Source organism: Pongo pygmaeus, chromosome 4 (assembly GCF_028885625.2).
Source record: "Pongo pygmaeus isolate AG05252 chromosome 4, NHGRI_mPonPyg2-v2.0_pri, whole genome shotgun sequence".
In the NCBI taxonomy this organism is placed as follows: domain Eukaryota; kingdom Metazoa; phylum Chordata; class Mammalia; order Primates; family Hominidae; genus Pongo; species Pongo pygmaeus.
In genome coordinates this window covers 19,805,700-19,832,862 of record NC_072377.2, presented here as the reverse complement: position 1 = coordinate 19,832,862, position 27,163 = coordinate 19,805,700, and the positions used below count along the sequence as shown (strand labels likewise).

Genomic DNA, 27,163 nt, shown 5'->3' with positions numbered 1-27,163 from the left:
ATTATATACAATTATAGCTTTTGAACAACTACATAGAATTGTATAAATATTTAGTACAATTGAAATCTATAGTTGGGAAAGAATCTGTAGTTAGGTAGAAAAGAAGTGGGATCAGACAGAAAGCAAAGACTGTAACTGTAATGTCTTATATCTTAAAAAGAAATCTGAAACAAATGTGGCATAATAATGTGTTTCAAATCTAATATTTTCTTTTAATTTCTACATGAGGGACAGAGTTCACTAAAACAAGTTTAGCATGTTTCCAGGCACAAAATTGGAGCTCATGTATTCATTCAACCAGCGTGCAAGTAAACACTATCCTGTAGGTTTCTGTGGCGAGTGATGATCTGATCACAGGTGTGGTCAGGACCTATTGTTCTCAAAGACATCTTGCACACACTGCAATGGAGCAAAGAATAAACATGCTGCTCAACCAGCATGTAAGAGATGTGTCTGTCCTGAAATGGGGAATTAGGACTAGTTCCTAAAGACGGAGATATCTAACTTGACAACTGAATGATGAATGAAGCTTAACAAGAAAAGAGGGAATGGCTAAAATTTATAGGCAGGAAGTTTAGCAAGCCTAAAGGCCCTAAGGTGTGGGGAAGAGTAGCAGAGTGAGCTTAAGGGACTGGCTAAAGTTCCATATAAAGTTAACATAGGTATTGAAAGTGGAAATTAAAGAGTTGTCTGGAGAGGCAATCTATAGCCAGCTTGATTTCTTAGGCTGTGAGAAGTCAATCTCAGTTTTTGTTTCTTTAAAAAATCAATCATAATTTCAATGGAAGATATGGAAACTAACTTTTGAACCTGAGTGATGTAGTATGATTTCTAAAGAAATATTTTGGCTGATGTGTAGATAATGGATTGTGAGCAAGGAAGTGCAGTGGTATCAATCATCTTTAATTGTAACTATTGTAAAATACCTTAAGACTACGGAACAGTTTCCCTTTGTGAACAATAATACCAGGACTTGTTCAGATCTTCAATTCTTCTCCTCAGGATATTCATGCTGGGGCATAATTTCTCATGAAACTCTTGCATTTCTTCATGTCTTGCGAGCAGAAGCATTAATTTTTTATTTTCTTCCAGACTATCTCTTCTGCAATGTTTGTATAACAATCAGCCTTGGAAGATACAGTGTCTTCCTTAGGTTGAAAAGACTTATTTATTTGATGTATAGTATTAATAAGGATAATGATACTCTCTGATACAGAGATTGGGCATGTTTTCTTACAATTTATTATCAAAGATCTAGGCTCCCTAAATTTAAGATTCCTTAGCTGAGGCACAAACCCACTGTGTGCTGCACACCACCTGGGGCCTCCACATCACTCCTCTTCACCTTAAGGTATAAGGAAACAAATCTGAAGAAGAACTTAGGCTCCTTGCTGTGATGTAAGTAAAAAATCCTTTGTCTTTGACTCAGGAGGCTTGTGTTTTCTTCCAGCATCTATAACACTGTGTCAGGCTAACTGACTAGCGTGTAAGTAGGTAGGATCTCAGCTCACACCCTTTGCATTTCTTGACACTTTATGGAAGTAACTTCTACCAGCAACTATTGTAAAAACACCTATGTTCTTATTATAACTTCTTAATGCATGCATTCTAAGTTCATACCAGAGAATACTTTAGCAGTGTTTATGCCTAGAATCACATAAGGTAGCTAATTTCCTCATACCAAGAAGATCTTCGCCCATCTATACTCTGATGAAATTCTCCTATTTAATATCTAAATCTGCTTTGCTGAATAACTAAATGTAACACAGTGTTCCATGTTTTTATCAGACCTTTCCCATTCCCATGGGATCTTTCCCGACATATGTTCTAACCCTCTTGAATTTGGAATCTGATAATTCACCTGAACGTTGCAGAACAAATGTCTTCTTTAATGTTCCATCATGTTTATTTTTAAAGTTTCTTTATTTTGGACCTAGGTTTTATTACTGTGACATGTGCTGGGAATATATTGGTGGAAATACTAGCATGGAGCTAATGAACTGCTTAAGCAAGCAACAGTCCTATGAGAACAAATACATCCATTCAAAGAAAATGTGGTCTATACACATACAGCTTTGGTTGATATCCATTTGATTATTTTATAGACATGTAAATCACTAGTGAAATTCTTTATTTTTAACATTTTCTTTAGCATTTTATTCTTAATGATTTTACAATCATTGTCAGCCTTTTCTAATATCCAGAACAAATGCCAGTTTTTTGTTTGTTTGCCTTTTTTTGTTGTTGTTGTTGTGGTGGGGGTAGGGGAAAGGGGATACAGGACTGGAACACTTGGTCTTATTTCTTGATATATATAGAATTTTTTATTGAATGTCACATGCTTTGTGCTGCTATAGTGGAACACCTGAGACTGAGAATTTGTACAGAAGAAAAATTTATTTCTCACAGTTCTGGAGGCTGGGAAGTCCAAGATCATTTGTTGTCTGTAAGGGCCTGGTCTCTGCCTCCAAGATGACACCTTTGGACAGAAGGAACACTTTTCTTTGTGTGGCAGGACAGTGGAAGAGAAAAAAAATCTCACTCCTGAAAGCCTTTTTTTTTTTTTTTGAGATGGAGTCTCACTCTGTTGCCTAGGCTGGAATGCAGTGGCGCAATCTCAGCTCGCTGAAACCTCCGCCTCCCAGGTTCAAGCGATTGTCCTGCCTCAGCCTCCCGAGTATCTGGGACTACAGGCACTTTCCACCACACCTGGCTAATTTTTGTATTTTTAGTGGAGACAGGGTTTCACCATGGTGGCCAGACTGGTCTTGAACTCCTGACCTCAAGTGATCCACCCGCCTTGGCCTCCCAAAATCCTGGAATTACATGCGTGAGTCAATGTGTCCCGCCTGAAAGCCCTTTTTAATGTTGCATTAATTCCTTCATGGGACTGGAGCTCTCAAGACCTAAACACCACCCATTACGCCCCGCCTCCCAACATTATTGTGTCGGTGACTAAGATTCCAACACATGAATTTGGGACGGGACAAAAACATTCAAGCTATAGCACTAACAGAAGATCAAATGATAGTATATTTCTCAACAGAGTATTCACCATTTCTCTGGTAAGCAATTAGAGAGGATTGTATTCACTTTAATCCACTGGGAGTCTGAACTGAGTCACAGCTGATTTGCAGTTTTGTTTAGTTTCAGTTTGTCTCTGATTTGTCTTTGTTTCTAGAGGACGACCCTCTAGGGCTCTAGACTGAGAGCCTCCTTGTGCACTCACAGTGCCCCTTAGCTTTAATCACTGTTCAACACCAAGATATAACAAAAAAGCTTTTCTTTGTCTTCCAGGGCTTTTCAGCTTAGAGTTTTAGCATTCTGTTAAACTCCCAATTTAACTTTCAACCTAAATTTTGAATGTAACAAATGTCTTTAGGGAAAATCAGCCATGTCCCTCGATTTCCAATTTAATTGCAGATGCAGGAAACTTCCAAAAACTCCCCTCGTTTCTCTGTCCCCAGCTTAGAATCCCAGCCTCTTCTTAGTTCCTAATATAAGTAAATACCTGTAGAAGAAAGGCTGTTTTGCAACCAACGGTTTGCATCTCCACAGTTTTGCCTTCTCTAGAATATTAACTCCTCTAGTTATCTCACTTCAGCAGTTTTCTGATGCCCATAAGTGGAGATATTCTTTTTTTTTTCTTTTTCTTCCTTCCTTTCTTTTTTTTTTTTTTTTTTTTTTGAGACAAGTTTCACTCTTGTTGCCCAGGCTGGAGTGCAATGGCACGATCTCGGCTTTCGGCAGCCTCAGCCTCCCGGGTTCAAGCGATTCTCAGCGTACTGAGTAGCTGGGATTACAGGCATGTGCCACCATGCTCGGCTAATTTTGTATTTTTAGTAGAGACAGGGTTTCTCCATGTTGATCAGGCTGGTCTCAATCTCCCGACCTCAGGTGATCTGCCCGTCTCGGCCTCCCAAAGTGCTGGCATTACAGATGTGAACTACAGCTCCCGGCTGAGATTTTATTGATATTTTAAGCTTCTCTCTTTGTTTTTAGTGGGAGAATTTGTCGATCAAAAACTGCGTATTTTACCTAGACCTACATTTTATAAATGAAGAACCATTTGTTTGAGAAAAGTTTCATTAAGTAATTGGGACATAAATGGACTTTTAGAGAAAGGATGCTGTTCAATGATAGTCTAATTATCATGAAGATGATTGCTGCCAGGATATTCCTTTGAATGCTACAGATATTTGCTCTTTCAAATTTAATTAAATTGGGTTAAAACCCCATCTCATGTACCAAGCAAATCCAAGTTTCTCTCCAAAATTTCTGAGGATTAGTCACCATTTCAACCAATATCCCCTGTTTCTCAGGCACTTGTTGCCTCTATTACTTTTACATGCCTGCTACATATCCTTCCCAAAGAATTATGTTCTCACACTACAAACTGTTAATGAAAGTTTGAGTGTATAGACTGCAGGGAAATGAAAGGCCAGCTTAGTAGCCATCTGAAAAGGGATATCAGGTGACAGAAATTATAGCCTAAGAATCGATTTCCAACTCATTCTCTTTTCCAGATCTTAACTGGGATAACATGGACAGCTAAATAAACTTGACCTATGGATGGATCCCAAAAGTCACCTCCAAGGCAGAGAGACTTTGAAATTTAAAAGAAGATATTTAGATGCTGACTCAATTCTACCTACTATCCCTTACTATGTTGGAGGAATCTCTGGGAATCAGAGCTCAAAACACCTTTCTTAGAGAAAGATCAGAGGACATGGCAGGGGTCAAGTTAGTTCAAGGACAGAGGCAGTTATTGTGAATTAGGACATATTGAACGTGATTATATATCTAAGTGAGACTTTTTGAGCTAACATGAAAATACTGTAAATTAAAAAAATCTGATAAGATGATACAATTCAAATGGACACTATTAAAAACTGCATCGGTGAGCAGAAAGTTCAAAAAGGGAAGCAAATAGAATGTTTTGGAGTTAGACTCTAGAAACAGCTTGCTACTGTTTGAAACCTGGCTTCTCTACTAATTATAGGTGAAACTATGGCCACATCCTTATGTTCACGGGATCTCTGTTTTCTCTTTTGTAAAATGGAGATATATAGGCAATTATTATTTTATCAGTGTACATAGAGATGAAACAATAAAGAATTTGAAAACACATATGAAATGTAATGAATCATAATAGGCACATTGAAGATAACTAAAACATAAATAAATGGATGGAAAAACAATAATGAAATAACTAAAGAAATTATCCTGATTGAAGAAAAATATAGATTTAAGAGTGAAAATCTTCTAACTTGACAGATGATGAAATAATGTTACAAATTTCCACACAGTGAATTTAAATTGTAAAAGTAGTAGATAGTGTCAAAATACTCATTTGTAAAATTAGAAGTGAACAGCCAGTTGATCTTCTTTTAGTGATATTTGAAAGAAAGAACTACAATAAAAGAATCCTTTTCTAAGATAACACTCATATGGCAATTAAGCAATGGTATTTCAAAATACTGAATGTTACAGAAAACAACAACTGTATTATTTATAATAAAATTCATTTGGCAAAAAGTTACAATAAGGGATTTTCCAACATTGACTGTGTAACTGTTGGAGCTATTATTGCCAAATGAAAATAAGATGAAATAAGAATGAACAGTTTTCAAAGGTGAAGTGTAAAATAAACTTTATCTAAACTAATGTGATTAAACATTTATCAGAAACAATGAAGTGTTGAATATAATCACATATCAAAACAATGATAAATTGATAGAAAATATAGTATTTCTTATGAAATGCCTATTAAATGCACTTTGCATTTTGTCAATATGAATATATTCACTTATTGGACCTAATTCAAAATGAAGACAAACACTTTACACACACACACACACACGCGTGCACACACACACACACACCCTGATTCCCTCGAGCTGACATTTTAAGCTATCTGTCCAGCATGTACCACTCTAGCCTCACATCAAATTATTATTTATCATCACCCTTCCTTATGTTCCTTGGAAAGAATGCCTTTCCTCTTAAGAGAAATTCTGTAGACAGTTCTTAACATTGTTTTTCTTCTGCTAGTTAATTTTTTCAGTGTTATATACTGTCCGCTGGGTATACAGCAGTTATTTAAACTGTCCTGATTCAAGGAATTCAAAGACACAGGTCCTGCTTTTAACGGGCTTGCTGTCTAGTTGGGGAAATGAGGATGATATGAAAAGTACTTATGTAATTTACAGTTGATGGAGGTGAAATGTGAGCTACTTTAGACAGATCACTACAAATTGTATTGTTAAAAGTGGTAGAACATGGTTTGACTTTAAGGATGGAGTTTGTTCCACCAGGGAGAGTGAATCAGAGATTACTTTTCAGTAAGTAGTGGATTAAAACAACATAGAGATGACAGAATGCAGCATCAATTACTTGGTTGGAAAAATCTAGAGAGGGAAATGTAGCAAAGAAGAGACTCAATGGCATTTTAATTCACTCATGAGAACATACTAATGACTAAGCAGTGTGCTTTATTCTGTACTCCAATATAAGATACTCTGGCATTCATTCTTTAGTCGCTTTAGTACCAAATTGTGGTGGCTAGAAAAAATTGTGCCAAGAAATCTTCCATATTTATCTGGAAAGTCATTTCTCCCAATTTATTAAATATTTAACATTGAGTCAGAATAATCAAGTGAAGGGTTTTTCTTTTATAATATATATTGTAAAATACATAATTTTGCTTAATATTGACCTTATTTTTATTGTTAATTAATATGTTGGTAATAACATAACTTTATTTAAAATTTAAAAACCAGAGTTCAAAGATAATTTTTAAGTTAGAGCATTTAAAGTTGTATTTTCTAAAACAACAAAAAAGTATGAAATGTTTTCTGATTAAAATGTAGTTTTTTCTTACTTCTCTTTAAATTGTGATGTCAACTTTTAATTTTAACATCAAATAATTTCATTGTATAGTTTTAACTGCTTAACTTCACATCTATAGCGAATAAACTATGGCCATATTATCACTAAATTTATGAATATAGGCTTGAGCCAGACTTCCAGGAATACAGTAACCATGTTCATTCATTTGTAATATGCAAGTGTAACCTAATCCCCCAATATGAAACCATCATTAGTCTACAAAGATAAATCCATTCTGTTTCAAGATCTTCGTGCTCTTTCTTGAGGGAATGTGCTTTATTTGATGTAAAGAGATTTGCCAACCTAATTCTTAGGCTTAATTCTAACTGTAAGGTACATTTGTAAATCTTACAGATTTTATTAGGGCAAAAGATTATTAGTAATTGTGTGTGCATTTCTATCTCTATTTACAGGGTTCTAAATCACATTTCATTTGTCTTTTACATTTGAAAATGCTTATTATTTTTTGATGATTTGCTATCGGGAATATCTACTACTCACATCGGTTTTTATTATGTTCTCTTTTTTTGTATGTATTTTCCATTCTCATAGATACTTGAATTCTTTAAAAATAAATGAGTCAACGTAACACATTGTTTCTAAAACAAGAAAAAATGCACTGGAAATTAATTTTTTTAATCCTATGAAACAAGATTTCTTGGAGTGTCATTATTACTTTGTTGGTGGCATTCTGAAGATTTAGTGTTTTCTTTGGCTTTATTACTTTTTTTATTTTTTTGCAGCATCCGTTCTTCTAAAAATGATCATAAGGTTTATGAGTTGCTTTATAACTTTTAACAAAACACTTAAAAGGAAACAGGAAAACTTTTTTTTCTTGCGGCTATTTGGGGTTGGTGAAAGAAGATGTAACTTTAAGCTTATGTTGCATAGAAGTTACAATAAGGGATATTTTCAGTGTTGACTATGTAACTGTTAGAAAGATGTCTTTTGGAGTCTTTTCAAATTTCATACTCCATTGGTAGGGAAATGCAGGTATGTAGTTTGATACACATTGGAAATCAAGGGAATTTTTTAAAGTTTATCTTGTATTTCTTTGGCATTGCCAGATTTGTAGCAGTCAACATTCCCATAGTTTATTTTTGTCCTTCAACGAAGAACTCACAGCTGGTGTTGTAATATGCTTAATTTCTCTACAGAATATAACCATTTAAAATTTTGTTTTTATCCACATGGTTTCAAGAGACCATTTAGTGATTCCTCACATTCCTAAACAAAATAACGCACATATAATCCGCCCTAAGTTGCAAATCAAGCCTCATATATCCTCTAATGGATGTGGCTGCAACTGTTATCTAAGTCATTAGATATCTGAGTCAGTTATCTAAGGTCAGGGACGAGGTTGGAACACATGGATTTTATTTTGCGGTGGCTCTCCTTTCTCCTATCAGTCAAATACTAACATTTATCCAGATGCACCTTGAGAAAATCACACCATCCTTTACCTGAATGCAGACACTCAAGCTTGACTAGTGAGAAATTAAAGAGCATGTATACAATCTTGACCCTAAAAGGTAAAAGATTGTGGATTAACTGTAGTGATCCATTTTAGTGGCTCTTTTGCTTTAGGTAGAAAGATACACTTTGTTCTCTCTCTGGTTATTTCAAACTCTGTTAATTGTTGTTTTATATATATATGTAAAACATAGAAACATTGATTGTTGTTTTACCTATATATAAAATTATGTTTCCCCTTATGGATTTGCCAGCCCACATCACCTTTCACCTTTTTAATCCTACTCACGAATGAAAGAAAACTGACTCATATTCACTAAGCAAAAAAATAGAAGTAGAAAAACAAAACAAAAATATTGCTAATTTTGGCTGGGCGCAGTGGCCCATGCCTGTAATCCCAGCGCTTTGGGAGGCTGAGGTGGGCGGATCATGAGGTCCAGAGATTGAGATTATCCTGGCCAACATCGTGAAACCCTGTCTCTACTAAAAATACAAAAATTAGCTGGGTGTGGTGGTGCTCGCCTGTAGTTCCAGCTACTTGGGAGGCTGAGGCAGGAGAATCACTTGAACCCGGGAGGTGAAGGTTGCAGTAAGCCAAGATCGCACCACTGCACTCCAGCACCCCAACCTGGTGACAGAGCAAGACTCCATCTCAAAAAAAAAAAAAGATTTATATATATATATGTATGATATATCATATATATATGATATATATGATATATCATATATATATGATATATATGATATATCATATATATGATATATATGATATATATGATATATCATATATATGATATATATGATATATATGTATGATATATCATATATATATGATATATATGATATATATGATATATATGTATGATATAGCATATATATGATATATACGTATGATATATCATATATATGATATATATGTATGATATATCATATATATGATATATACGTATGATATATCATATATATGATATATATGATATATACGTATGATATATCATACGTATATGATATATACGTATGATATATACGTATGATATATCATATATATGATATATACGTATGATATATCATATATATGATATATACGTATGATATATCATATATATGATATATACGTATGATATATCATATATATGATATATACGTATGATATATCATATATATGATATATACGTATGATATATCATATATATATATAACTAATTTTATCATTGCATGTCACTTGCTTTCCTTTTGTGAAAATGTAGTTTCCATTCTTCTGCTTTAATTCTTTCCTTGCTAAGAACCACATGGTGCTACAGGAGTCACCTGCTCCACCATGTACATTAATGCAGGTGAAGAAAAACTATTTTAAAAATAGAATTATACATTCACTTGTTAAAACTCTCTAAGGATTTATGCTTACAATTTTTATTTAGTGTTTATAAATCTAGTGACTCCAAACGTAGTTTTTTTCTGCTTTAACTCATTCATTCTCTACTAAAAAAATACTGTTTATTAAAGATTTGTGATAAATAATGGGTAGAGGTTTTCTCTTGGAGTTTATACTCCTATTTTTGTTTAAAAAAACAGCTGTTCTTGTCTCTACTTCTGCTGTTATTATATTATTGTTATATGTTTCTGAATTATTTTACATTTTGGCTTGGACTTTATTTTAAAAGTTCCCTTTTTCTTCATTTCCCTCCTTTCTAAATTAACACTTCAACAAATTTGTGTTATTCATAAGCACATTTCCTGATATTCTTCAAGAATCACATAGTTGTTTCATGTGTATTTGTGCTTATTTTGTAAAGCCCGAAATACAGTCTTGAATATACAGATGTAATGGCAAAGAAAGATTGAACAACGTAAAATGCTTTTTTTTTTTTTTAAATCTTGGTAATAGATGGCAGCTTCTTTGCAGAAAGAGATGTTTTCATGCCGAGAGTGGAAAAACAGCTCAGAAGAAAAAGGACAAAAGAAACTTAGAAGAGCTACTGTGTAGCATCTGATAAAAGAACGAATATTGGCCAGGCGCGGTGGCTCACACCTGTAATCCCAGCACTCTGGGAGGCCAAGAAGGGCAGATCACAAGGTCAGGAGTTTGAGACCAGCCTGGCCAATATGGTGAAACCCTGTCTCTACTAAAAATACAAAACATTAGCCAGGTGTGGTGGCGGGTGCCTGTGGTCCCAGCTACTTTGGAGGCTGAGGCAGGAGAATCGCTTGAACCCAGGAGGTGGAGGTTGCAGTGAGCCGAGATTGCACCACTGCACTCTAGCCTGGGCAACAGAGAGAGACTCAGTCTCAAAAAAAAAAAAAAAGAACAAACACTAACAGATTGATTACTAATCTCCTCGGAGATTATAAAATAAGTACATTTATTTTAAATTTTTCTATATACTAGGTGGAATCAGCTAAGATGGTTATCATTTGTATCAGCATTATTTGTGAATCCAAAGCAGAAATAGACAATGGACATTGTATTTATCCAGGATTTTAAGATTATCAAGTAGGAAGGAGTGTGGCAGATGGTCAAAGGGATGACATTCCAGGGTGCAAATCAGAACATAATGACATATTGGATCAGCATTTGTAGTTTGGCAGAAAGACAAGTAAGGCCACAAGGATGTTTGCAAACTTAGATGAACAAGCAGAATCCAGAGTCCGAAAATGGAGATTAAGCCACTATAAGATTCAAAGAAAGGGAAGTCAGAGAATACGAAGAAATAAACCTTCGTTAGAGAGCATAAAGAGATCATGCTGCTGAAGTATTACAAGATATATTAGTTCATTTTGCTTTCAATTTCTTTCTCCATGTCAATATAATAAAACTGTAACAGAAGACAAGTTCCTGCTGAGTGTAGTTCAAATCATTATTAATCAAGTACCGATTATGGAAAAGGTGCTTTGCGGGAATGCAAAACACCATTGTTTGATGCATGCACTCTGATAATGGTTAAATTATGAATAGATTCTATTTCTGCTGCAAGACTGAAAAAAACTCAGAAACAATATGAAACCATGCCTATTGATTTGTCTGGTGGAAGTTGAGCTGTATTTCCTAGCTTTCTCTTCATACACATCAAAAATTTTTTTGGTCTAATTAGAGATCCCCATCTGAGGATTTCAAACGTTTCTGCTGTTCTGATAGATTTGGAAATATTACTTTAATGGTCTGGCAGGCTATGCTTGAAATAAAATATATCTTTGCCTGCATTATCAAAAAAGAAATTTGCTGATATAACTGAGAGTACATAGGTGTCTGATAATTTCAGTTTCAAAAAATGCATACTTTTTAATATTTTCTAAGCTATAAGGTAATTTCGGACTAAAAAATAGGATTTATTTTTGCCCCAAAACCTATTTTAAAGGCATGCCTTATTTTAAATTGAACTGTATTATAGTTTACTACAGTGACACAAAAATTAAAGTCTACCCTGCAAGGTCTTTCAAATTATTGAACGAAAAAAGAGACACGTAATAGTAGCTCAAGAAAACTACATCTGATCTCCAGAAACATGTGACTTGTATTCTACTACTATATTCTGTGGCCTGTAGAAATACAGAAGTTGAATGCACAACTACCTAACAATGTATTTTATGACAAATATTTTTGTGAAATAGCCCCACAAAATTATTACCAATTATAAACGTCTTTGGAATATTTATTGCTAGAAAGATGGAGAAATTATATTTATTATTATGATTGCTTTTCAAATAAATGAAATTTCAATTATTTCACAGTCATCACAGGGTATTATTAGAATGTAGGCATGAGTCTGATATTATATATGTGTGTGACAACCTCCCTGCTTCATCCTATTTGTGTCCATATTCTTTTTGAACAAGAAATGGGATCATATAACAAAATAAATAACGCATTGTCATCTATTTTTAAATATTAAAATATATGCAAAACTATTTCTGCATTAAACTAAGGGTATGGTTTATGAAAATACTAGGAACATATTGGTTATAATGAAAAAGGTATTAAAAAGTTTTCCGAAATTTTCTGGACATTTTCAGGGACCCTTTTGTCAACAAAATTCATATACGACAAGTAAACATTCTGTTAATTCTTCACGTGAAATATTTTCCAAACTATTTTTTAATGTCCCAAAGTCTTCTAAACACATATTATTGGTTTAAAATTTCACTTTTAATGTAGTGACCCCAAAACTATACCCAGTACTCCAGTGCAGCTGTCCTTTCAATAAAGAGAAGCAGAAATTTCTTATCTTTATTGAATGCTCTCAGATTGTTTGGCTTGTTTGACAGCTTTATAGACATGACTATATGTCTATATTTATCTATCTAATCTATCTATCATTTACCTGTGCACCTATTTACCTATCTATCAATCATCTATCTATATTTTAAAATAAAGCTGCTATTCAAGATCCTCCCTAGGTGATACTTTCCAAAGTCTACCCTCTAACTTGCATCTTTATTTCATGTCTTATTGTTAAATTTCTTTGTTCTAGCTATACAAAATCTCCTGGAATTTAATCTAATACATTAGCTTTACTAGCTTGGCTTCCAAGTGTTCTATAATCTGCTGTCTTCATCCAAGCTATAGAGAGTTAGAATTAACTCTAATAATGGTGCACATTATTAGAGATTGACATCGACAATTAGCACTTCTCATCCACAGATGTTCTATCCTGCTATGTCTGCTCTTTATTCAGCCTATATTAATTTTTCTTATTCATTTGGATGCCATTTGAGACTTTCTATAATATCTTATTTATTTATTTAGAGACAGAGTCTCGCTGCTGACAGCCTGGGCTGGCATGCAATGGCATGATCTCGGCTCTCTGCAACCTCTGCCTCCCAGGTTCCAGCAATTCTCCTGCCTCAGCCTCCCAAGTAGCTAAGATTATAGGTGCCCGCCACCACGCCCAGCTAATTTTTGTATATTTTAGTGGAGACGGGGTTTCATCATGTTGGCCAGGCTGGTCTCGAACTCCTGACCTCAGTTGATCCACCCGCCTTGGCCTCCCAAAGTGTTGGGATTACAGGCGTGATCCACCTCGCCTGGCCCTCATTTCTTTTTTAACCATTGTATATCGTGTTAGAGATTTGTTATCGGTCTTGTTGCTTAATTTTGCAGTTTCAGCAAGACGTATTTTATTGTGTCTAATATATACACATATATATGTACATGTGTGTATTTGTGTTGTGTTTGTGTGTATGTGTATATATGTATGTGTGTATATATATATTTCTATATAATATATATATTTCTATATAATATATATCTATACAACATATATATTTCTTCTTCCTTTCATGTTCTTCCTCAGTGTTCAAAATTTTGTTTTTCAAGTTCAGTGAGCCTTCTGCCAAGTACATTTTTTGCTGTTCCGGTGAGGTACAGAATATCCCTTGTCAAGAGCTCATTATTCTGCTGTGCTAAGCCTTTCTAGGTGGGAAGCTCTTTGCCTCCTGAATCATCCTTTCTTTTCAAAAGTCAAAACTTTAACAGGAAAAAAAAGAATGAACATTTTTACGGCTTTATGTCTCAGAGATTTCTATTTCAGGACTTAAAATGCACTAGAAACATATTCTGGCATTTGTTTTGTTTCTGATTGCATTTCCAATAGTTTTCCTGAAAATAGCATGCTTCAAGATTATTAATATGAGACGTACGCCAGGCCTGAGCCATGAACAAGCCGCCATCTACACTGCATGTTCTGCCATTTCACATGTTATCATTCGTGTTTCCTGAGATTCAGGGACCAGTGTCTCACATCTCTCCTTCAGAGGAGCAGCTGTGAGATTGTCAGACATGTTTGTGCCCGTGAATACTTATTTCACACATTTCCCATAGACTAGAGACTTCTATTAATTATGATGCAACATCCTACAGCTGATAGATCTGCTCCCACAAAGGTCAGGTTTTCTGGGAGAGTAAACACGACTGATAAATTATTGTATAATACACATGATGTCATTTCTCCACTTCTTCTTTCTCTATCCTATAACATGTTTAAGAATAGACAGCTGGCCGGGCGCGGTGGCTCACGCCTGTAATCCCAGCACTTTGGGAGGCGGAGGAGGGCGGATCACAAGGTCAGGAGATCAAGACCATCCTGGCTAGCACGGTGAAGCCCCGTCTCTACTAAAAATACAAAAAATTAGCTGGGCGTGGTGGCGGGCAAGTGTAGTCCCAGCTACCCTGGAGGCTGAGGCAGGAGAATGGCGTGAACCTGGGAGGCGGAGCTGGCAGTGAGCCAAGATCGCACCACTGCACTCCAGCCTGGGCAACAGAGCAAGATTCCATCTCAAAAAAAAAAAAAAAAAAAGAATAGACAGCTGATGTAGTTTTTAAAAATTCCTCTTTCACTAGGTAAGAAAATCTTCAATTTCTCATTAGATTATTTATTTCTGATTTTCAGTAACTCAATCATATATGTATGTATATGCATATTTTCTTGTTTTATTATGTGTAGTACATTGAATATTTAAAAAATTAGTTAGCTTTTTTATTATGTTAATTTAGCAATGTACAATAGATAATATCATTTTAGGATATTGCACTGTGACTGTTATAAACATACCTACATAAAATATAATTTCTATTTTCAGAATAAAAGACATTTGATAAGAGAAAAAGAAGCCCTAATTGTACTTGTCTAGTGACCCACTTACTTTTTAGTGCAAAATAATTAACTCATAGATGTTGAATTGGCATTTGGAGTGCAGGTGTCGGTGGAGTATGCCATTGGGATCAACATCTGTGGATCACAGGAGGAGGAAAAATGACTGGGTAGAGTGACAAATGGAGCTGCCATTCACTCTTAATGTCTCTTAATGGCTGACCCCATGTAAAAGCTCTGGAGCTAAAGTTGTCCATCAGTATTGTCAGTAGTGCAGGAAGGGGGACGGCCCAACGTTTGTAACCTTTCAGCAGTGAGTCGTTAGTTATATGCTATTCCAGAAGTGTGACCTGGGGGCAGGTGGCAATCTATAGCTACGGCAACAGGTAATTTTATGAAAGGATCTGAACAGTACCTCCAAGTATGGACCATGTGGGTTTTCAGCTATGCATTCAGGGACGAGGAATAACAGTACAATGAAACATATACTATACGCACTGCGGACATCAATACCATTTGGCAGTGAATTGGAGATGAGGCAATGTGGCATTGTGGTGTTGAGCAAGGTTCCAGAATAGAGGTTTTATCCTTATCATTTACTAGGTTTGTGATTTTGGGCAACTAACACTCTGGGACTAGGGTTATTTACTTTTAAATTAGTATTTATAACAAAAATTATTTTCAGCTATGAATTAAAGAATTTAGCACCCTGTCGCTCATAAAGTTTTATAGATTGAACACAACATATCATGCAGTCATTTATTATAGTACATTGCATTTAATAAACACATTTTTAAAAAGATGATTAGCTATTTTATTCATCATTAACTTCCCCATGGTCAAACAATACGGCTTCAAATCACAGCTAAGTCTAAAACAGTTTGTTGCTTGATGTACTGTCTCCATAGAAATATTATCTAAACCAGTTGTTCTTATACCTGTTTATGCATCAACTTCACCTCAGTAGTTTGCTAAAAATACAGATTTGTGCTCCTATTACATATATTCAGAGCCTCTAGGTTTGGAGAAAGTCTCATTGGCTCACTTCAAAGTATAGGACCCTAAGTGTATGACTTCAGGCCGTCCACATCCCTTTAAATCTTGTAGCTATTAGGTCCATGTCCAAAATGCTCATTGCTTCCTCCTCCTTTGTCTTCCCACTGTTTTCCTTCACCTTTAGTGTGGCTGTATTAATTTTTCTAAATAGGTTTCTCAATTGGAGAACCAATATTAGCTTCTCGTTAATAATTGCCCCTTCGTGTTCCCTTGTCCATTTCATAAACTGAAACAAGAAAGATGCACATCCCCGTTTTATCTATTAAAGGAAATGTGAATCTTGAATGGCGGCTTGACTAAGTGTATTTTGTTTTGCTTGTGTCTATCATAGATAACACAGCCAGCATTCTGACAAGGCGGAGGAGATTTAGTCGAACTGTTCAGGATGTGTATTATCTGCCCATTATGATCTCTGATGGTGGAATCCCCTCTCTCAGCAGCAGCAGCACCCTCACCATCAGGGTTTGTGCATGCGAGAGAGATGGGCGCGTGCGGACCTGCCATGCAGAAGCCTTCCTGTCCTCGGCTGGTTTGAGTACAGGAGCCTTAATCGCTATTCTTCTCTGTGTTCTCATTCTCCTGGGTAAGTCACTCTAAACCCTAAGTTTGCATGATGGCAATTCTGAATGAGAGGGAATCATTTTGACAAATCTTAAGGATTAAGCATCCATAATGTGGGTAAGGAAACAGCTGCTCCAATTTCCTATGAATTAATTTTCTCAATACTATCATTAATCTCAAAATAGATTCAAATGTGTTGAAAGAACTGAAATAACAGAAGAAGGATGAAATCAGAAAGAAATAGCTTTTGAAAGTGTATATTTTGGAAAGAATTAATATTAAAATATTCAGAATCCCACCGTGAAAGAGCTTTTAAAAATTTTTTGCAAGAATCTAAGCGGCATCATTCTAAATGAATCTGACCAAGACCCCAGCCCGCTTAGCTTCTGAGATCAGAGGAGGTCACCCATTCATTCAGCGTGAGGGTGAGGGTCACATGGCCATAGGGTGAGCAAATGTAGGGATCAAATATACAACAAAAGGACTTTAGTTAATAACAATATTGTGTTGTATTGGAAATTTGCAAAGACAGTAAACTTTAGGTGCTTTCTCCCCTTCACGTGAAAAAAGAGTGTAACTATGTGAGATGACAGAAACATTAATTTGCTTGACTACACTAAGCATTTCACTGTGTAATAATAGTGAAAACTATTATTGGGAAAACATCATCATGTTGCACACCTTAAATATATAAATGAATAAATCATAAAACACAACGAATCTGAAAACCAAATAAAAAATAGATACCTTGTAGAAACTTCTACTAGTTCACAATAATTAGTTAATCATTAATGTTAGCTAGTTGTTAACATACTGACTAAATATGTTTTGGTCTTAGAGGGATATTACATTTTATTGAATTTAATTATATTCCCTTAAAAACAATAATTTTTGGCCAGGTGCGGTGGCTCACACCTGTAATCCCAGCACTTTGGGAGGCCAAGGCGGGCAGATCACGAAGTTAGGAGATCGAGACTATCCTGGCTAACACAGTGAAACCCCGTCTCTACTGAAAATTCAAAAAAATTAGCCAGGGGTGGTGGCAGGCACCTGTAGTCCCAGCTACTCAGGAGGCTGAGGCAGGAGAATGGCATGAACCTGAGAGGCGGAGCTGGCAGTGAGCCGAGATCGCGCCACTGTACTCCAGCCTGGGCAACAAAGTGACACTCAGTCTCAAAAAAATAAATAAATAATAAAATAAAATAAAATTTTTATTTGAAATTTTCATTACAGTTTATTAAAAAACACACTTTCTCTAATTTTATATTATCTGTTGTAATAATCTAAATCTTTTCACAGCTACAGGAGGAGCTCGTATAACTATAAACTCTTTAGAATGCTCTTTGAAACAATATAGCAAATCTGTATTGTAATAACAAGAAAGATGGATGTAAGGAATCTTTCTGCTTCATAAAGTGGGGACCTGTGTCCAAAGTCTTTTTTCTTTCTCTTAGCAGCCTATTTTTTATTCCTTTTATGGTACTGACATACATGAAAAGATAATTGGCTGTTTTTCTGAGAAAGAGGTATTCTTGCACAAATATGTTCCTTGTTTTGTTCCTGGGGTCGAAGACAAATAACTTGTATAGATGGAGTGGAGATTAAAGTATAATGAGCTTGGAAAGGAGAAGGGATTTGTAGGAAAGGGTGAGAGCACCCAGAGACTTATGGGACATGGCAAAGCTGGTGAGTTTTGTTTTAGGAGTGTAAAGAAAGGTTTAAAGCTAGAGAGTCCCATTATAAAATCTTCAATTTGCAAAAGATGACTGTGAATGAAATGGAGAATAGAACTCCTGGTGACAAGAGGGCATGTAGGCAAACCAGTTAGGAAAACTCTGCCCTTGTCTCCCTTCGACATAGCACATGTTAGAGTAGCATACTTATAACAGACCTGAGGAAAAGTGAATAATATCTAGGTACTTTCGATGGACTCAGAAAAATGATCTTTGATAATGTAGATACCTGCATGAGTTAGAATGGCATCAAATATAACTTCTTATATGTTGCTGAATGTAGATCCTGAACTACCCTGAGCTAGAGGACATTGGAAGTCCACTTCATTCAAGTTGCCCAGCAAGACAATATATGTAGAGAGATAATGGACTGGGATTACACAGTGAGAAACTACAATGTGATTGCTAAATAGGAAGGATGAGATAGCAGAGGACAGTGAAGAAGTGAGAGTAGGAAGAAAGTAAAGTATAATATCACAAACGTCGGGGGAAAAGAGGGTATCAACGAGCAGTATGCTGTGTAGTAAATCTTGTCAACAAAGTCAAAAGATGTTTACAAGTTCAATAAATTGAGGACCAAAATGCTCAGTTGCACTTAGCAAAACGAAGGATGGAAGTTTGGTGCACCAGAGCAAGAACTATTTCACTGCATTCAAGTCATTTCTAGCTCGTCATGGTGGCATGCACCTGTAGTTCAAGCTACTTGGGAGGCTGAGATGAGAGGATCCCTTGAACACGGGAGTTGGAGGCTGCAGTGAGCCACGATCACACCACTGCACTTCAGCCCAGGTGACAGAGTGAGACTCTGTCTCAAAAATAAATAAATAAATAAAAAATAAATATGTACAGTAAATGTATGGTGGAGAGGAAAGTCAGGAAAAGAACCTTTAGAAACTTTATATGGATGAGCACGGTGGCTCATGCCTGTAATCCCAGCACTTTGGGAGGCTGAGGTGGGCGGATCACGAGGTCAGGGGATGGAGACCATCCTGGCTAACACGGTGAAACCCCGTCTCTACTAAAAACACAAAAAATTAGTCAGGCTTGGTGGTGGGCGCCTGTAGTCCCAGCTACTCGGGAGGCTAAGGCAGGAGAATGGCGTGAGCCCAGGAGGCAGAGCTTGCAGTGAGCTGAGATGGCACCACTGCACTCCAGCCTGGACGACAGAGCGAGACTCCATCTCAAATAAATAAATAAATAAATAAATAAATAAAATAAACTTTATATATTTATTGGTCAGAACTGCTATTTTCTTTAGATATTAACATACTTCTTTTTTGTGTGTATTTGAAAAGAAAAAGAGCACAAACACTCCAGAAAGTGAAAACAAGGTTGCACAACAACAATTACCCCGGATCTCTCTAGAGTCCTAACTGAAGTCATAGAGAATAGAATGCAGGGATTTTAATGAGAGTTCTTCCAGCGTTCTTACGCTTAAAAGTAGATCACTTAGGTGAAGCATGTTATTTTCAAATTTTGAGCTCGTTTATCATCATAAAACTATTTTTGTTTACTAAGATAAATATCAAAAATGTAATTAATGTGTTAAATGTCTAGGTACATATTGAGGTGCATTATTGAAAGAATATTTTATGTTTTCATGGAACGATACTTCATTTTAATTGGTTTTTGTGAGAATGTTTTCTTATTTGGGTAATAGAACATTTGTAAATTTTATGATATCCCTCAGGACTAATAAAGTTACTATATGATGTGTTTACTTTTTCATTTTTATTAGTTGAAACTCAAATATGCTGTAAAAGCATATTTGAGCCGTGATCTGACTGGGACCTCTGCCAGCTCCCCTTTCAGTCCATACCTCACATACAAGCTGGTGACCTAGGTGAGGCCACCATAAATGAGGCATGGACTGCTCCTTAATCCTAAATATAAATTTCCGGATAAATGGGGATCAAAGTGGGTTTGGTGTGAACATGTGGTGGACAAAGAAAAGAAGATGGAATTGGTGAAAAGATGCTCTAAAAGCATATTTAACAAATTGTAAAATTAATATTTTAATATTAAATAATTTTCCCTCTCAGCTTCTTGTTGGTGAAAATGGCAATGATTGTACAAACCCAGCTCTAGTTTTGCCAATAACTGTGTGATCTAAAGCCACACATTCAGTTTTTCTTGTTTCTATTTCTAAACCTGTGAGAATGACATTTCAGTTGAAAGGACCTTAGAGTCATTCTGTAGAATTTTGAAATTCTTATTCTCGCTTTATTAAAGATTGCATATGGTTCAACATTTTACAACATGGTCGGAATCCATCTGTGTATACGTTGAATGGTGCTTGTCAACCAAAGAGGCTAACTTTAAATGATAGATATAAACATTACGAGCTGAGTTACTGTCTGTTGAGGTTACCTTTTTCAGATCTATTGCATATGATGGATGGAAGAGAATTTAGAGTGAACCTTTATGATGCAATCAGAATTTACCGTGACAGTAGAGGTAGCTGAAGTCCTCTCTCCCTCCCAGAGGCCTGACTTTTATTTCCCAACTTTACCCTATCTCTTGCCAGAGTGACTAGAGTAGTTGGCAAGGTAAACCTTGATCACACTTGGCATAAGCCATTGAGTCGGGATCTGACTGGAACATCTTCCAGTTACCCTTTCAGTCCATAGCTCACATATAAGCAGGTGACCTAGGTGAGGCCATCATACGTGAGGCATGGATTGCTCCCTAATATTGGATATAAATTTCCTGATAAATGAGGATCAGAATGGAGTTGGTGTGAACGTGTGGTGAACTAAGAGAAGAAGATGGAATTGGTGAGGAGATAAAGTCAGCCTGCTTTTCATTTGAGCGATTTCAAATGGTTTTGTGTGCTACCCTTGGTTCAAAAATCTAGGGTTTCAGCCAGGCGCGGTGGCTCACACCTGTAATCCCAGCACTTTGGGAGGCTGAGGTGTGCAGATCACGAGGTCAGGAAATCGAAACCATCCTGGCTAACACGGTGAAACCCCGTCTCTACTAAAAATACAAAAAGTTAGCCAGGCGTGGTGGCGGGCGCCTGTAATCCCAGCTACTCAGGAGGCTGAGGCAGGAGAATGGCATGAACCCGGGAGGCAGAGCCTGCAGTGAGCCAAGATCGCGCCACTGCACTCCAGCCTGAGCGAGACTCCGTCTCAAAAAAACAAAAAAACAAACTAAGTTTTCAGAGAGAGATGCCACTCCCAAGTGTGGCAAGTCACACTCCCTAAGCTGATCAAAATAACCTCCCTGACTCAGGCCACCTCAATTCTAGCATATTTAGTACCAACATGTGATGGTATGACAAAGAATCAAATAATATTTGAGGTTTAAAAGATTCTGCTATGCAAGCTACTTAGGGAGGAGTATGTTGAGATTCAGTATGGAACGGGTTCAAATGCAAGTTGTATGACAGTTTATATTATGACACTTAGTATGCCAAGCACTGGAATGATACATAATATGCAGGAAAAAATATATATTATGAGAAAACAAATACAAAAAATGTTTCCCGAATTTTGAATTACTTGATGCTAAAATTAGTTCATAAAACTCCACAAATTTATTCTAATTTATGATATAAAATGATAATCTCAGGGGCGTTTACAATTCTGCCCAAACTTGAACAGAAGAAAAAAAAATTTACTAACCAAGGATAAAATACTTATTTTAGACTAAAGACATCTAAAAAATATTACAGCTTATTCGTTTCAATCCAAGTTATACAACTAAAATTGTCTTCAAATTATATCAGAAATTATTTATTATTTTATATAAAGAAAAACAAGTTATATATCTTTTTTTTGTAACACTGCCTTGGTTATCTCATATTGTATTTTACCAGATGACCCACTATAAGAAGAGGTACCTTGCCAATGTGTATGGTTTGATAGATTTTCAGGGTCATTTGAATACATTCTTTTGACTGTCAGTTTTTACATAAGGATTTGACTGTTTATATGTATAATTATTATCTGCACTCATTCTTTTAAACATACTTTGGTCTTAGGATTTTTTGGAAGCATTTTATTTGTTTTTCAAACAGTAAGACATATTCTCTAGTACAATTAGGAGTTTGGTGTTGTTAGTAACCATAAGTTAATTTCTAAAAAATATTTTAAAATTATTTTCCTAGTGAGGCTATTACTGTTCAGGATAATTCACTTAACACACTGTCACATTACCACTTTCACAGAGATTTTTTTTTTGTTTGTCTACATGAGAATTGTTTATGGACTATCTACCTGGTGCCATCTGCTCCAGAAATATCTGTGGAACCAACAGGAATGAAAATAAGTTCATCAGGAATGCAATGTACAACATTTTTCTCTGAGTTGATTTAATTTACCTTTAACTAGAGGGATCCTATGTCTGCGTTTGCCCTGATGTCCTGAGATAATTATAAACTATATCCCCTTTCACTCAAAAGTGTCTTAGATTTTGATTATTTTATATATATAGATATATATCTCCTTTTATTAAATAGGTATGTAGGAATCACTGAATACTAGCAAATAATATCCAGAAAGGTAGCAAATACTACCTTTTCTGGGGAAAATGTAGATGTAAACCTTCAATGTTCAAACGTAAATGGTCTCTGTATTTTGAATCATAATTTATCTGAATTATTTTCTTAACTTTTGAGAAATAAGAAACTATATGCTATGATAATTAAAAAGCCAGGATTATTCCTGTATTTCATTAAGTGAATATGATACATAATGCAAAGCTTGAAAAATTGCACAAATATTGAAGGATGTAAATTACCTCCATACTTATATGGCAGTGTTGATGACATATTCCCTGTTGTGCCTGCACATAAATTCCATTGACATCAACCACCAACCGATTCAATATAAAAGAAAATAACTTGATTTATTGGCGAAGGTAAGAAATTGTATTATAATAAATTAGGCAGTCTGTATAAATAGGTCTTTTGATCTAGAACAGCCTCCTCATTTAATTATAAAGATGAACAGAAATATATATTATCGTGCATGATAAATCTAAACTTCTGAATACAGTGGACTGAGTTACTTGAGGATGTTGTTTGGGGCTTTGGATGAGAAAACTGTGAGGTGGATTTATGCTAAAATACACAGGGAGTTATTAAATGCATATTTCCTATGTTCAGTAAAAGCCTTTTTTACCCCAAAATAAAGGCATATATTAAGTAATGTCTTTGAAGTATAGGCAACATATATGGGAAAATCTGTAATTCTGTGCATAATATTTGTAGATCAGGACATGTGTAGCATCAGCATTTTATTTTCAGCTTTCTGTAACCACTTCATTTTAAACAACAGTAATTCAATGCTTCCCATGTCTGCTGTAGTGACCCTCATTGAATTTTCTCACTACCTTCCCAATGCTAATATCTTTTCATTTCACACTTTTCTGGATGGTTCTATGACCTTCTCTACAGATGTTTTTTTCCTGTCTTTTTGGTTCCTTCATAGTCTCCCATTTGCCTTTCCTCTGAAAAACTGGGTACCTCCCAGTGCACAGTGACCATCCCTTTCTCTCATTATCCTTTCCATCTCTGGCTTTAAAATCTACTCCTCTTCCTCAAGTTTTCTCTACTTTTAAAACAGATAAAACTAGTCCATATCGATTAGAGGTATTCATTAAAATGGTTAAGCTATAAAGAAGAACAAAGTAACAATAATGATAAAAGGAAAGATAAAAGTTACTTTGCAGAGGTAAGCAGTGAAAGGGCAGTTCCTGGGGGGAAAGTATGTTCTTTATCAGAGTTAGATAACCTGGTGTTTGCTTCACAACCACTTGTTGAAGTTCACATATAATCAAGGTTGCCAGACACAATGCAGTATACCCAGATAAATGTGAATTTCAGATAAATAAGAAATATATCTATATCTATATATAGGTATATATGTGTATATGTAACATAAATATGTCACATGGAATAATATAATAATATTTGGAACATATGCATGTGTGCTTAGCACAATATTTGCCTGTGTGTATGTATCTCAAATATTTTATGGGACACAATACCGTGTGTGTGTGTGTGTGTGTGTGTGTGTGTGTTGCAGATGGTCTCCAACCAATAATAGTTTGACTTAAGATTTTTTGACTTAACAAGGATGTGAAAGCAATATACATTCAGTAGAAACCATATTTTGAATTCTGATTCAAAATTATTTATAATACTTTTATTATAAAATACGTTTTGTGTCAGATACGTTTGCCAAACTATAGGCTAATGTGTTCTGAGCACAATTAAGGTAGGCTAGGCTAAGCTATAATGTTTACTAAATTATGTGTATCAAATGCATTTTTGATTTAAGATAGTTTCAACTTCAAATGGGTTTATAGGAATGTAAGCTCACTGTAGGTTGAGAAGCGTGTGTGTGTGTGTGCATGTGTGCTGTTATTGATCTCAAATTCATGTTTAATAGAGAATCCTGCCATTTATTTTTGTTTGCTAAATACAACAACCTTAAATGTCAATTGAATGTACCTCCCTGATTATTATGAAGTAAAGAATGTTTAAAATATTAATGGGCATCATTATCACTATCATAAAGCCTGGAATATCAACTGAGCAAGAAAAGAACAGTCTATAGAGCTGAAGTAAATAATACTCAGCCTAATAACACAGCCTATAACAAATTTGATGTGAGAGAACTATTTCTATTTAGTAACAGCTTAACCTCATCACATAGAAACAGTTGAAAATATTGATAAATGGCCAAAGCAAAGTTCTCAAGACACATTTCTATCACATCTTCTAATGTTTGCAGCATTATTGCAAATAAAGACTAATCCACCATATTTAGCAAGAGCTATCCTAAGGCACATGTCCAATTGGACACTCAGTTTATTATTTCATGTCTTTGAAATACTGAAGTAGAATATTTTTATAGTAGAAATATCATTACCTGTGATGCGAGAAATCACATCATGGTACAAGCTCTTCCACTTGCCATCTGTGTGATCTTATCTTTTGATCTTGGTTATTTAGATACTCTTTCCTGAGTCTCAGATTCCTCATTCTCATTTATGCCTAGTGTTCCATTATTGGAGCACTAAGCTTGTGGGAGTTATTTACATCCTACTGCTCAAGGTTATCGCCAAAGTCTGATTTTTCACACACAAAAAATTGCAACCTCAGGCATAAATGGGTTAAAAATAGAGTAAAGCCACAGCTCTGCTGTGAGAATTAAATAAATAAGTTATATAAAGAACATTCATAAATCAAAAAATTCCTATGAAACAAGTTGTGTACAAATAATGAAACATTATTTTGCCCCTGAATGGGAAAATGCAATTATTAATGCATGATATTATAATTTTAAAGGATAATTGACAAAAGAGATCAACATTAAAATATTTCTGCTTTGATTTTTTACAAAGCATCAAAATGTAAAGGGTTTAACGTTAAGGCTCCTTCTTCCAATATTCCAGAAACTTAAAACATCTTTAGTGTATCTATCTAGAAGGATTAAATATCTATAGAGAGAGCAGCTCACTACATTATTTTTTGAGTTAAAATTTCATATTATTTTTTCATCATGTGTTTATCTCACTTTAATCACTAAATGGTTTTACTGAAATATGAGCCAAGAAACCTACATCTTAGCAAACTGAGAGTATTGTGGTTTTCTATAGAAGATCAGCAATTCGCAATGTCTCCTGGGGTAATCATCTTTTACATTATTTGAGGCATGACAGTACCTTGCAGTGTTATTCAGAGAGCACAGAGTGGGTTGTGCTGCAATGCCAGCCTAACTCTGGAATGTGGTTAATGATGAATGGGAAAATGGGAAATTGCTGTTGTAAAATCTCTAAGAATTTCCTTCCTGTTTTCTTAATTCTTCATCCTTTTTCCATTCTTCCTCAGCAATTGTGGTACTTTTTATCACCCTGAGGCGCAGCAAAAAAGAGCCCTTGATCATTTCAGAAGAGGATGTACGGGAGAACGTGGTCACCTATGATGATGAAGGAGGTGGAGAGGAAGACACGGAGGCCTTTGACATCACAGCCTTGAGGAATCCTTCTGCTGCTGAGGAGCTCAAGTACCGGAGAGATATCAGACCTGAAGTGAAGCTCACTCCCAGGCACCAGACATTGTCCACCCTGGAAAGTATAGATGTTCAGGAATTTATTAAGCAAAGACTGGCAGAAGCAGACCTAGACCCTAGCGTTCCCCCTTATGACTCTCTTCAGACTTATGCCTATGAGGGTCAGAGATCAGAAGCTGGGTCTATCAGCTCGCTGGATTCAGCAACGACACAATCAGACCAGGATTATCACTACCTTGGAGACTGGGGACCCGAGTTTAAAAAGTTAGCTGAACTCTATGGAGAAATAGAATCTGAAAGAACAACTTAGGGGGTCAGTTCTTGCAAACTTGTGGAATTTGCTTCCTGAGTAAGTGGAGATACAACCTCAGCAATGACAAGGAAGAAGTGTGGAAACAGTACTTGGAACTGAGCAAGCTGGACACAGCTCCTGTAGAAACAAGTGCCCTTTTCATGATCGAAACTGGGTTATTTAATTGGAAGAAAGTAAAAAAAAAAAAAAGACAATACAAAGAAAAAGTTATTGTTCCTTGTGTATATTTTCAATTGCTCAATAAAGTCTGTGGTACTGTTTATTAAGAATACCTGAATTAAGCCAAACAATGATATTTGTTCAATATTTTGTGATTTTTTTTTTCAAAAGCAAAACTAAACAGAAAGGCTCAAGATCACTGGTGGTTATGACTTATAGGGGGTGGTAACACTAATACAGGAAACTTGTGAAGGTAATCACGACCTCTTTTATCACTTTTCTGGGTGAACCCTTGAGAACCACACTCTGTTATTGTAACAGATCTCATTAGCCTTGTCTTGTGTTTATATTACATGAGGTATTTCC

The 27,163-nt window shown here is 35.6% G+C and overlaps 1 protein-coding gene across 3 annotated transcripts in view; it reads left to right on the top strand.

The window, feature by feature from the left end:
- The window catches only part of CDH18 (cadherin 18), a 525,645-nt gene extending 498,714 nt beyond the window's left edge, over positions 1-26,931 (top strand). For 2 of the 3 annotated variants that reach the window (XM_054488979.1, XM_054488980.1), the window contains 2 exons: positions 16,336-16,587; positions 26,145-26,931. In XM_054488979.1, coding sequence (XP_054344954.1) covers positions 16,336-16,587; positions 26,145-26,635 — 743 coding nt within the window. In that variant the 3' untranslated portion in view covers positions 26,636-26,931. The remainder of the gene's footprint in view (positions 1-16,335; positions 16,588-26,144) is intronic. The other variant, XM_054488981.1, reaches the window with a different exon arrangement.
- The last annotated feature ends 232 nt before the right edge of the window (positions 26,932-27,163 follow it).